This window comes from Neofelis nebulosa, chromosome 8, assembly GCF_028018385.1.
Source record: "Neofelis nebulosa isolate mNeoNeb1 chromosome 8, mNeoNeb1.pri, whole genome shotgun sequence".
Classification (NCBI taxonomy): Eukaryota; Metazoa; Chordata; class Mammalia; order Carnivora; family Felidae; genus Neofelis; species Neofelis nebulosa.
The window spans coordinates 54262355-54275077 of record NC_080789.1 but is presented as its reverse complement, the minus strand read 5'-3'; the positions used below and the strand labels follow the sequence as shown (position 1 = coordinate 54275077).

Genomic DNA, 12723 nt, shown 5'->3' with positions numbered 1-12723 from the left:
ATAAGTTTTAAATTTTGGACAGGGAGCCAGATTTCATCTTGTATTTGCTTCTTATTCATATTAATATAATTCACTTAGAAAAAAATATTTCTGTGGTTATCTCTAATTCTGAAACATAACTACTGTTTTTGAATATTCACATTCCAGTCTTAATTTCAAATATATATTTCAATGTTTATAATAATTAGGTAAATATAACTTTATACCTTGTTTTTTATGAGCCTGTTTCTTCCTGTTGCACAGTCTTCATAGTCATTATTTTAAATGGTTATTTTCTGTGCATTTTTAATAAGGCAGTAGACTTTATATAAATACATATAAATAAGATGTTATATAAATAAATAATCTACATAAAACCGTAATAACACATACATAAATATGGTAATTATTTTTCTCTGCAGTGGAGCTACTGTATTCAAGCTTTAATTATTCATATAGTATGGTTCTTTCAAATAAAAACAGTTGAGAGGACAAACTCACATTTATTTAAAAGAACATCTTTTTATTACACTACTTTTAGAAGTAAAATAGTAGTATTTTGAGTACTGATGATGAGGGTTTTAATAATATAAGATAGTTTTGGAGAAAAGAAAAAAAATGAGAAAAATCCTGAAACCCAATAAAGTGGATTTTGAAATAATCTTGGTGTTTTGTTTTCATTGTTTACAATGAGTTTCTGATAGTTGAATCACCAGATTCTTTCCAGGAAAATATCTATTGGTATTATTAAAATTAATTCTCATTTTTTAAAGAATAGGCTTATTTAGAAGAAAATATATCTCAATATAAATCATAATGAGGGATTTTCTTTTTTGTTATTTTATCCTGTTTTGTTATCCTATTACCCTATTCTATTATTGGTCATTCCATTTTTCCCTCCTAAAAATGAGGCCTATAGCCACCTCAGTTTTAGCAACCTGCCAATGGTTAGTATTAATACTATTTTAGGATTCTCACTCAGATACTAGAGTCCCAGAGTGGAAATTTATGATTTACAGGAATATTTGATTTCTAATTTTTCTTCTTAAATATAGCTACCAATAATCCTATAAAATTAAATGATATGGTATCTTTTGTTACATTCTTAACCTCAAAATAAATAAGCAAAAGGAATTTAAAACAAATTTCATTAGTTAAGAGACTAAGTTTGTAAAATTAAAAGATGGAGAGATGCAGGCTGTTGGCCTGTTTTAGAAATATGAATATAACAAGTATAATTAAGAGAATATAAATGAAAGAGTATCATAAAAATTAGTGTTGGATTGGACATTAAATATTAGCTAAGCTACATTTGAATTTGTTGATCTAAAACAACTTCCCTGCAAGTGAAAGACAAATTTGTAAGTCCTTTACTGAACTGATGCTAAGCTTGTGAGTACAACAGTCTTTTGGAGCCTCCCTTTTGCCATATTTGTCTAATGTATCACATATCAGGCCGATTACTATTTTCAGAAACAGTATTCATGACTGAAATCCTACAGTTAACCTTTAGAAGATCAAAAGGAAATATACTTATTTAAAAGGTGACCCTAATATATATATATATATTTTTTTTTACTCTTTTTTTGCTTTGTTGCTTGCATGTTTAGCAGCTTTTTTTTTTTTTTTCCATTTGTTGAATAGAATTACTAAGGGCGTATATAAAGGTCAAACAAAGTCATCTTAGGATGGAAAACTAACGTATCAGTTACAGACCATAGCTGAATATTTTGGCAGCAGTAATTTGGAGTTATTTTAAAAGATTTAACATATAGAGTGAATTAACATATAGAGTTAGCTGTTGCTAACTGAGATTTTATAAAACTTACCACATTTAAAGGTTTTCTGCTAGAGCTCAAGTACTAAAAGCTAGAAGTAGGTCTGGATAATTAATCAGAGCTGTATTTACATTTGGGGTAAACTTTCTCATTATAAATATTGAATGTATTTGTTATTTATAGTATACCAAAGTATCTTCATAGATCAGTAGAATGCCTTTCCAAACTACCAGTTAATGTCTAAAATGATTATTCACATTCTGTTAAATATTAAAATTTCCAAATATGTTTCTTGCTTTTCAAACTATCTAGTATCTTTTATTTTATATTGACAGTTCTTAATAGATGTTTTTCATTGGAGATCCGTAGTTTTTTTCTAAAGCCTCTTTAGAGATATATATTGATAGCTGTTAGAGACAGTGAAATATATTGAGCTTTGGCTAACTGATTTCCTTTGGTTTTTAGGTGGTTGAACAGGGTATGTTTGTAAAGCACTGCAAAGTAGAAGTATATCTCACAGAATTGAAGCTCTGTGAAAATGGAAACATGAACAATGTTGTAACTCGAAGATTTAGCAAAGCTGACACAATAGGTATGCAACATCCTGTCCATTGCTATTAGAAATATAACTGTAATTCTATTTCTTATATGCTTCTAGGATGATAACTTTTTTAAGGTTTACACTTAAACATTACAGATTTCCAAGCTTGAGGCAACAAATCTTAGCCTAGAGTTGAATCATTTATCATGTCTAGATCTAGTTTACATTATTAGATGAGTTTATTATTTGTGTTATTTTACTTAAAAAAATGAAATAATTACTGTTCTAATTTAGCATTTGAAAAAATACATATCATGTTTGTAACATGAGTATAAATTAAAGTAGAGAACTGTAAGTAACATGGAAACTGTTACTTGCCATGGAAAATGACAACTGTTTATTTTCTTTTTTCCTGTTTATTCTTTGGACTTTAAATACAATTAAGTAGCTACTTAAATAAGGCAGTAGGCTTAGTAGAGTTAGCATTTTTATGATATGTTAATTTTTTTCTTGTTTAACAATGAGTGGATTAGGAAATTATAGTCGCAAGTGTACCCAACTCCCTCTATATATTTATATATCTACATATCATTATATATTTATATATCTACACATATAAGTGCGTATTAAAATATATGCAATTTTTTATTGTATTTTAAAGTCACATTTTAATTTAAGGTCAGAATATGTTGAATAAGATATTTTTTAAATAAATGATTATGGATTTAATAACAAAATTGTAGTTCATAGAACACAGCTCAAAATAAAAATTATAGAAGGTAGTTATTTTATAATAAAGTTATTGGAAAACAAGATGAATGGTAATATTGATCTTGTTGGAAAATGTAGACAGACAGTGGAGACATAGCAATTAATGAACAGAACTTCTCAGCCCAAAAAAAAAAAAAAAATTGCAAATTTATGTATAGCTTTCTTTGTTGAAACCAGTCGTTAAGTATACTTTCATTAAAAGCAAATAAAAATATTTCTGAATTTCACAAATATATTTGACTTTCACCACTTACCCATTTCACAGCAGAAGATACTTTTAAAACTGTATTTTCCATGAAATAACACCATTCTTCAATACCTAGTGCTTGGTTAATCCTCATGTTTTTACAAATATAATATTATGTATGGATTTTCTGTTATTTACCTAGAACATTTATAAGCTTGTGATGCAAGTTAGTAAACTCATTAAGTCATCTTTCTGAAATGAATGCTTAAGGGGTGCCTGTGGCTCAGTTGGTTAAGCATCTGACTCTTGATTTTAGCTCAGGTCATGATCTTACGGTTTGCGAGATTGAGCCTTGCGTCAGGCTCTCTGCTGCAGTGCACAGCCTGCTTGAGATTCTCTCTCTGCCCCTCCTTTGCTTGCATGTGCATGTGCTCTCTCTCTCTCAAAATCAAACTTTAAAAAAATACAATGAATACTTAAAATAGTAAGAATTCCATATATAAATGTCATTTTATTATATTAATATGTACAATTAGTTGACTTTTGAACTTCTAGACTTGTGGAACATATTCAGGAAAATAAAACATTTCTTCTGTATGTGAAAAACTGAAAGTTATCAAATATAGGGGCATCTGGGTGGCTCAGTCAGTTAAGCGACCAACTTTGGCTCAGGTCAAGATCTCACAGTTCATGGGTTCAAGCCCTGCATTGGGCTCTGTGCTGACAGCTCCGAGCCTGGACCCTGCTTCGGATTCTGTGTCTCCCCTCTCTCTCTGCTCCTCCCCACTCACGCTCTGTCTCTCTCTCTCAAAAATAAAAACATTCAAAAAAATTTTTTTAAGTTATCAATATATATAAAATTGCATTAATCATGATATTAAAATATGCAGAGTAAGACTCTAAAGTCTAATAAGGGTAGTCTATTGAAATTAAATAATGTCTGAAATGTTCAGCTAGTTGGAATATAAATGAGAAGCTACTATACAGATAATGTTTTCTAGTTATTTTAAACTAGAGTTTGGTATTTCCTTTTCTCCTTAGCTTATTTCTGTAGAAAAATTATGTATAAATATGGGACAATCAGAAATCTTACTTTTAGAGAGGCACCTGGGTGGCTCAGTTGATTAAGCATCTGACTTCGGGTCAGGTCATGATCGTGGTTCATGAGTTGGAGCCCCATATCGGGCCCCTAGGCTGACTGCTCAGAGCCTGGAGCCTGCTTCAGGTTCTGTGACTTCCTCTCTCTACCCCTTCCCTGCTCAAGCTCTGTCTCTCTCCCTCTCAAAAATAAATAAACATTTTAAAAATTAAAATTAAAAAAAATTTATAAAAGAAATCTTATTTTAGAACATTAGTTCACGGAATAATATTTTTAAGCTCATTATATGAAGATCAGCTGGTTTAATTTCTGATTTCAGTACAAGCAGTGTGGAGTTCTCATATTAAGTACTACATAAGAATTTGTCTTATGGAGTTAAATCATTTATAAAGAATCTGCTTCGAAAAGTTTATGATTTGTATAGATTTTAATCAACATACTAATACTTTAAAATGCTACATACATTGGATATATACCTTAAAATTGTAAGTGAACTGAATTTTTGTACAGCCAAAGTTTCTTACTGTATTAGAGCATGTTTGTCAATACTCTGGGTGGTATAAGTAGTTTGGGAGTGAAAAGAATGGAACAGAAAATATCACAATAGAAAACAACACGTGTATATAGGGCCACGATTTCTTACTGTAGGTCTTAGTTTTTAAAGTTCAGTAATCTGTACTTGAGCAAGTTTGCTCTCTAAGCAAAAGGTTTTACAAAAACTGAAATTTTGTAAAACCTTCACAAAAATTAAAATTAAACTGGGAATTTTAGAGACCTGATAAAATAGTTATCATAGTAGTTAGCAGTTGTGGGACTATGTTTTTGGCACTTCGTAGGAAATTTCTTTTTAAACCTCAGCAATACTTTATCTTCATTGTATAGATGATGAAGTTGGGGCTAAGAAAGGTTGAAAGACTTACTTAGGATCACCCTGGTTCCAAGTGGAAATATTCTAACTGGACACAGTCACATCTCTTAATTATTGCCTAATATAATCTGTGCAAGGGTTAATTGGGCTGATTTTGTTTTTCTAAAGGAAGTAAGTTTTGAAATGATAAAAAAATTTGGATAATAAGAAAGGAAATATGGGATGTATATTTTTCCCTGGTCGTCTCATCTTGATTAAAAATGATCCAAATATTTATGTCCATAAAATACAGCTATATGCTATGTAAATAGAATTAAGAAATAGAAGTATTTGTTTTCTGGTTTTGCCAAATCAAAACTCATTTTCAGCTACTACTATTTACACTGACTTATAATAATAATAGTAGCCACAGGCAGGATCTAAATAATTTACCTCATTCAGAGCCAAAATGCCTTGCCTTTGAGTATTTTTCTCCTTAAATTGACATATTCGGATATAGAAAATGTTCCAATAAGAAATATAAAATTAGGTTTTTATTTTTTCTTTACGAATACACTGGAAAAAACAATGTTATAAAATTTATTGAAAAGTATTTTGTTTCTATAAAATTTACTAATAGAATTGCTTAACTTTATTAAATATTCTTACTAAAAATGTTTGTCACAACAATTTTGTTTTTATTATATGAGGTAATAATTTTTCTACCTCTATGCTTTTTATTAACTGCCTGACACAGTCAGATTCGTATGTGGAAAAGTCTGCACACCCTCTCAATACCTTGACATTCTCAAGTGACCTTTAATCTGTATCCAATTTGAGGCATTAATTCCCTAGTTATACCCTAGATCGTCGTTATCTGTAGCTGCACCTGGTGAATCTCAATGTGAGCATCCTGCTTTCTAGCTACCACTTACTCTGTTCCCATTCTCACTTGACTCTGCTGCATCAGACCTTCAGACCTATCACTCCCTTGGCACTGCTGCTATGATGGTCTCTACTTTTACATTGATAAATCTGATGGTAATATCAGTCTTCCATTTTCTTAACCTGCCAGCAAAAATTAATATACATACTCACTTTTCCATTTACAAATATTTCCTTTTTACATGGCTTCCAGGACACAAGTTCTCACTGCCTGCATCTTCTCAGAGAATCTGAAAAGATCCTCTTCATATTTCTGATCTCAAAACATCAGGGTATTGCCATGCTTAGTCCTTGGATTTCCCCATTTCTTTGGTGATATCCTTCTGTGCCCTGACTTCACATACTTTCTGTGTATCGATATCTTTTGAATTTATATCTCCTACTCAAAACTCTCCCAATTCCAGTTTTAATCATTCCCTAACTTCACTTCTGCCTGATAGGAATCTCAAGATATAACATGTACAAAACTAAAGTCTGTCCCTTCCCCCCAAAAAACCTGCTACCCTGTCATTCTTCCCCATCTGAGTAGTCCCCACTTGTATTCTTCCAGTTGCTCAGGCTCAAAACCTTGGAATCATTCAGATTCTCTTTTGTTTCATGCCCTGCATGTAATCTAAGCAGTGTATCTTCTAAGCAGTTCCTTCAGAATCTGTTCTCATTCTGACCACTTAAGATTGCTTCTCCCTTGGTTTTGATTGCTTCAGTAGCCTAGTCTCCTACCCTTGACTCAGATAAAATAGTATATTCTCATAGCTCACAAGATTCTATATAATCCATTTCCACCTTGCTCATTTCACTTCAGCCACACTGCTGCACTACAGTATTCTGAAACATGCCAAATGCATTCCTATCTCAGGGCCTTTGCAGTCCTTTCTTCTGTCTTTAATGTTCTTCCCCTATATGTGAGTAGATTGCAGAACTCTTTGAAGAGGAAATTCCCATATGTGTCTCCATGTATTGTATTATGTATCTGTGTATTAACAAATAAAGGTCTGAAAGAAGAAATAACAAAATGTTAACAGTGGTGTTTGTATTTCCTGAATTTTTGCAATGAGCAAGAATTATTTATGCAATCAGGAAAAAGAGTACTTAGTTTTATAGAAAGACGAAAATGACCTCCCTTCCTCAGCTTCTTCCTCTACCCTCCTTCCTAGGTAATGTTGTGTTTCTTGATATGGATGCTAGTTACGGGGTGTATCCACTTTGGAAATTTATCATTATATACTGATGACTTGTGAATTTTTCCGTTATATATTTATATTTCAATAAAAAGAACAAAAAGGAAAAAGACCAACCCACCAAAATAGAAAGCAGTACTGTTAGTATATTTATTTTGTGTAATTATTTAAATATTCTAGCTAATTTGCGCCAAGTTTTCAGATACACTGTAAGATTTCCTGTTTACTTAAAGCCTTAATCAAAATCTCATTGACTATAAGACTATTAATGAATTTTAGCTAAGTAGAGCATAAACAATATTCTTCGACTAAAATTAATGAAGTAGGATAGGTATAGGTTTTTATATTTCTTCAGAGAACATGTATTAATAGGTTTAGTGTTTTATAAATAATTTCTTCCCAAAGCTAGCCAGGTACTCTAAAATGTAGAAGTATTATATATTTCTTCATATGTCATAAGATATTTTACACTTTTCATGAGTCTAAGGTAGGCAAGTTACTGACCAGAATTCAATAGTTTTAATGCTATTTTCTAATAATCTCTCATGTTTAAAAATTTTAAAGATTCATTTAACTGTATGGCACTGAAATTTAATTACATCTCTGCTCTCATATGTGGGGACTCCTGTTGTATAGCAGGTTAAGCTGCTCCAGGTTAAAAATACTTTTTCTACTCACATAATTGATTTAGAAATAAGGAAAATATATGGCTTTACTATGAAAACAAGATATTTTTACTAATACAGACATCCCTTCAAAAAGGCACTTTCCTTTGTGTCCATTTATTCTGTTTAATTTTAGTGAACTATTCAAACTGTAAGTTATATTCAATTTAATATAAATTATCCTAAAATTAGTTATGTTACAATTAAAAATAGAATTTTCTATCTGTAGCATCTGTGACTCATACTTCTTCTGAGTCCATCATATCATCAGAAAAATACATTGAATTTATAATGTGTAAAAAGTTAAACTTCATCCTGTATAATATAAATTATACTGGAGTGTTACATGATTAAATTTTTCTACCTTGTGAGATCTTTGTTTTCCCAAGTAATTATCTGTCAGAATTATAATTACCGTTTTGTTTGTAAAAAAACACATCGGTCTTATCTTTTTTGTTCTTTATATATGTCCTACATATTTGTTCACCTATTCTTGCTATTATATCAGTATTTTAAATTTAGGATTTTTATGCTGGTGAGCACTTAGCTCTATGTGGTATATTTTAAAATATGTATTATATTTATATATCTTTCCTCCTTAAATCTAGATACAATTGAAAAAGAAATAAGAAAAATCTTCAATATTCCAGATGAAAAGGAGACCAGATTGTGGAACAAATACATGAGTAATACATTTGAACCACTGAATAAACCAGACAGCACCATTCAGGATGCTGGTTTATACCAAGGACAGGTATTGTTTAGCAGTACTGTTTATTTTAAGCATACTATACATGAAGCTTTTTGGAGTCACAAACTTTATGAATATCTTGACAATCTATAGTTGGTTCTACTCTCTCTGGCTTCCTCTTTCTAACTCATCTCTTCCCGGTTCCTGCTGTTCATTGGCAATAGCTTTTGCTTCCCTCCTTGAGCTTGAGAATAACCTACTTTTTAAAAAGAAATGATTTTCCATCAAAAAACAGCTAAAAATATAGGTCAGCAAACTTTGTGTAAAGAATCAAATAGTAAATATTTTTGGCTGAGTAGGCCATATGGTCTCTATCACAACTACAACTTTGCCTTTGTAGTAACAAAGTAGTCATGGACTATATGTAAACAACAAGCTTCATTTACAAAAGCAGTCAGTGAGCTAAGTGAACTGTAGTTTGCCAACCTCTGCTAAGGTATCAACCCCCAATTTGGTCCTTCTTTATGATACAATCCAAAGAAATGAATGTGTTGAAAAATGAAGATGTTTAGACACAATCAACAAGTCCTACTGCTTCTACCCTCTAAATATTTCTTGAATTAATCTCTCTATTCCATTCTCACCCCTATCAGTAGTGTCTTAACAGATCCCTCTGCATCCAATCTTTTGCATATCCACTCTCAGTCTTTCATATTTCTGTTAGAATACTCTTTCTGAAATGTAAAACGTCAGTGTTTCCCTTTTATAAACCTTTCCTGGTTCCTTAACAATTAAATAAAGTCCAGGCAACTTAACACGGCATGCAAGTCAAGGTTTGACCTTTTTGCTAGTCTTCCAGCATCTTACATTATCCTTGCCTTGTGATTTGTACTCTGACAAGTACCAAACCGAACTGCTTGTAGTTCTCTAAGCATACTATCCTATTCCAAACTCCTGTGTTTTCATTTGTGTGATTCCATCTGCCTGTTATACCCTTCTTCCCAGTGCCTGCATCCATCCAGCAAAAAGTCCTTTTAAACATCAAAATAGTCAAATTAACCATTCCATTTTGTCATGTAGTCTAACCAGATCAAATCTTTCATCCTTCAGATTCCAATTCAAATGTCACGTCATCTCTTCAGCCTTTCCTGGTCTGTTTTTCTCAGTATCTATTTCAGGTATAGGAGTTTTCTACTTTGGAGAAAAAATTATTCCCTTAACTTTATAATGATTTATGTATAGGTCTTTTGTGTCATTCGTTATGTACTTTATTTATATGTTGAGCTTCCCAGCTAGACTATGAGTTCCTTGTTTTAGTTGGACTTTGTGTCTATTTATTTTTGTTTTTATTTTTAGTACCTAACACAGAGCCTGGTGCTCTGATATATGGAGGGTTTTATTTTGTTCTGTTTTATTAAAAATAAGTATTGACATTGGTATTTTGGTCCAAGTTGTTAAAAAATTCAGAACAGAAGAAATTAATTTTTAGTAAAAGTCTACTGGATGTCATGTATTGGGCTATAAAAACATTAATTTTCAGACTTATTTTAGTTATAGTCTTAAGGGAAATCTTACAAAAACTAACGTATTATAATTAAAAGCAGAGTTAACCTGACTGAAGCTGGTGTAAGGAATTTGGAACTCTGTTGGTTAGTCAACACTCCCCTCCTTGGCCAATTTCCTCTTTGACTCCTGAGTTACCATCCATAAGTCTTGAGCTCCAAGAGTTCAATTTGAAACACATGGAATCATTTCTTTAAATGTTTTCTGGGATCAAGCCCATGTAATGGCTGTTATCCATCCATCACGTACACTAGAAAACTGAGACTTAGACAATTTAAATAATTTGATGTTCCTGATAGGAATGCACTTATCAGCTTGCAGCTGACGATAAATTATTTTAACAAGTTTAAATATCCTTAAGAACATTTGATCTATGATGTTTCAAACAACATGCTTTAAATTTTCCAGATTTTGTAAACAGTTATTTTCTGACTGATGATAAGTGAACTAACATTGTCCTGGACTTTTTAAAATTTTTACCGAAATTGAAAGTAAACTGAAACATCAGAAAGTGAAACAAAGATACATAATTGAAGAGTTTGCCTCCCAAAATGGGCGATTCTTATCTCTCTCCCTTAAAAGAGTGTGTACGTGTATGTGCACGTGTGCATGCACACATTCAGCTTAATTAAATTTTGAAATATTTCTGAAATAGTTTTCTTCTTGAAAGTTTTAACCATGTGCAAAACTTTATTCAGAAAATAATATATTTGAATAAAGGAGTGAACATTAACATTTCTGATGGCCTTCAAAATTAATATCTGATTGTAAAACATGAAATTTTAACTACACACACTATTAGGAATTAAAATATTATGGTTCACCTTTAAATATTTGTTTGATTCTTCAGTTGTAGGACCTTCCATTGGAAAGCAAACCATAAACAATGATAACTAAATGCATAATTTTGGAATTTTTATAACTAAAGTCTTTCATTTTATAACTAATTTAAGTCTTCCAAATGACTGAAGCTTACATATATATGTGTGTGTGTGCGCGTATGTGTATATATATGTGTGTGTGTGTATATATATATACATATATATATTCAAATTTGTAATGCCAAGACATGTTTTCTATGTGTAGTTCATATGTAGATGTCTGTAGAGTTATAAGTTGCAGTAAAGAAAAACTTCAGGAGTTAAAAATTACTAAATTCAGTTTTATAAATCTGTGAAAATATATGAATATATGATTATATCGGAATGATATCAGAAAATTGAGGAGAATGATTAATTGTATATGATAGGAAGGGAGAAAAGTATGATCAGGGAGAGATCAGGATAGTAGGTAGAGTGCTCTTATTCTTTATATACTACACATGTACTTCATACACGTTCCTTGAATGTAGGCAGTATTAACACTTAGAGATAACTTTTATATTTTAATTAGAATACTCTCAACTACCTGGTTCCATTAATTTTTTTTTTATTGATGCTTTATTGTTTGTTGTATGTGCTCTGAAACAGGCTTACGTTTTATATGATTAGGATCCAAATGCCAACTTACAAATGGCCTGAAACATACAGTCCACAAAAGTATTTTACTGAGAGTATGTAGAGTAGGTTACAAAATTGCAATTTCAAGAAAAAGAGTTGAAGGTGATATGTAGGATGTATTCACAATTTGTAATGCTTGAGTTTACTTGAAGACATGTTTTCTATGTTCTAGTTCTCCCATGGAAATTTGGTTATTAACGTATTGATAAATCACATGTTTCTTTTGCTAATTTAGTTATTTTTGCTTAGTTTTTCTTCTTTGCACAGATTCACCCATAGCAAAAACTGGAAGAAAGTCTTTTTAGACTGGCAGATAAGGGGGAGGATTCTGACATGTTTTAGAATAAAGCATAGTTCCCTTGCCCTGTACTTTACATTTATTAGAATTGATTTCTGTCTGCCTTTACCATGCTGCAATAAAGAACTTGAGTCTGAATCTCACAAATGTGACTCTATCATTTATACATATAGAATTAAAAGATTCTATAATTTGCATAGTGATAACGTAAATAAAGACAAATTTTAAAGCCCCAAATAAATTACGTGTGATCTGTAATTTGGAATTATCTGTGGGGCTATTTTCCAGGATTTGCGTAATGATAGCTAAGTTTATATATCAGTATGTTTAACAACTTTGACCTTTTATTGAGCATCTGGGTTTTTTTGCATGGTACTTTACTATGTCACAACCTATAAATAGAAAAGAAATAAAAAATATACTCCCTAAACTCAAGGAATTTATATTCTATTTATATTGCCCAGCTTTGGAATCAAAATTCAAATACCTCTTCACCTTGTCTACTATGTCCTTTAATCCCCAGAGTTACTTTAGCTTCTTAGTGTACTCACCTAATCTTCTAAAGCTATCTTAACTTCAGAGTTAAGGAAAAACACTCTTTTATTGTGTCATATTTACAGGTGTTAGTGATAGAACAGAAAAATGAAGATGGAACATGGCCCAGGGGTCCTTCTGCTCCTAA

At 31.4% G+C, this 12723-nt stretch overlaps 1 protein-coding gene across 6 annotated transcripts in view; it reads left to right on the top strand.

The window, feature by feature from the left end:
• Nucleotides 1–12723, top strand: part of USP15 (ubiquitin specific peptidase 15) — a 118841-nt gene that overhangs the window by 37873 nt on the left and 68245 nt on the right. For all 6 annotated transcript variants that reach the window (XR_009265585.1, XM_058742167.1, XM_058742166.1 and 3 more), the window contains exons 4-6: nucleotides 2223–2349; nucleotides 8599–8744; nucleotides 12662–12723. Coding sequence is in view for 5 of the 6 variants with exons in the window: in XM_058742167.1 (XP_058598150.1) it covers nucleotides 2223–2349; nucleotides 8599–8744; nucleotides 12662–12723 (335 nt within the window). In the remaining variant the exon portion in view is untranslated. The remainder of the gene's footprint in view (nucleotides 1–2222; nucleotides 2350–8598; nucleotides 8745–12661) is intronic.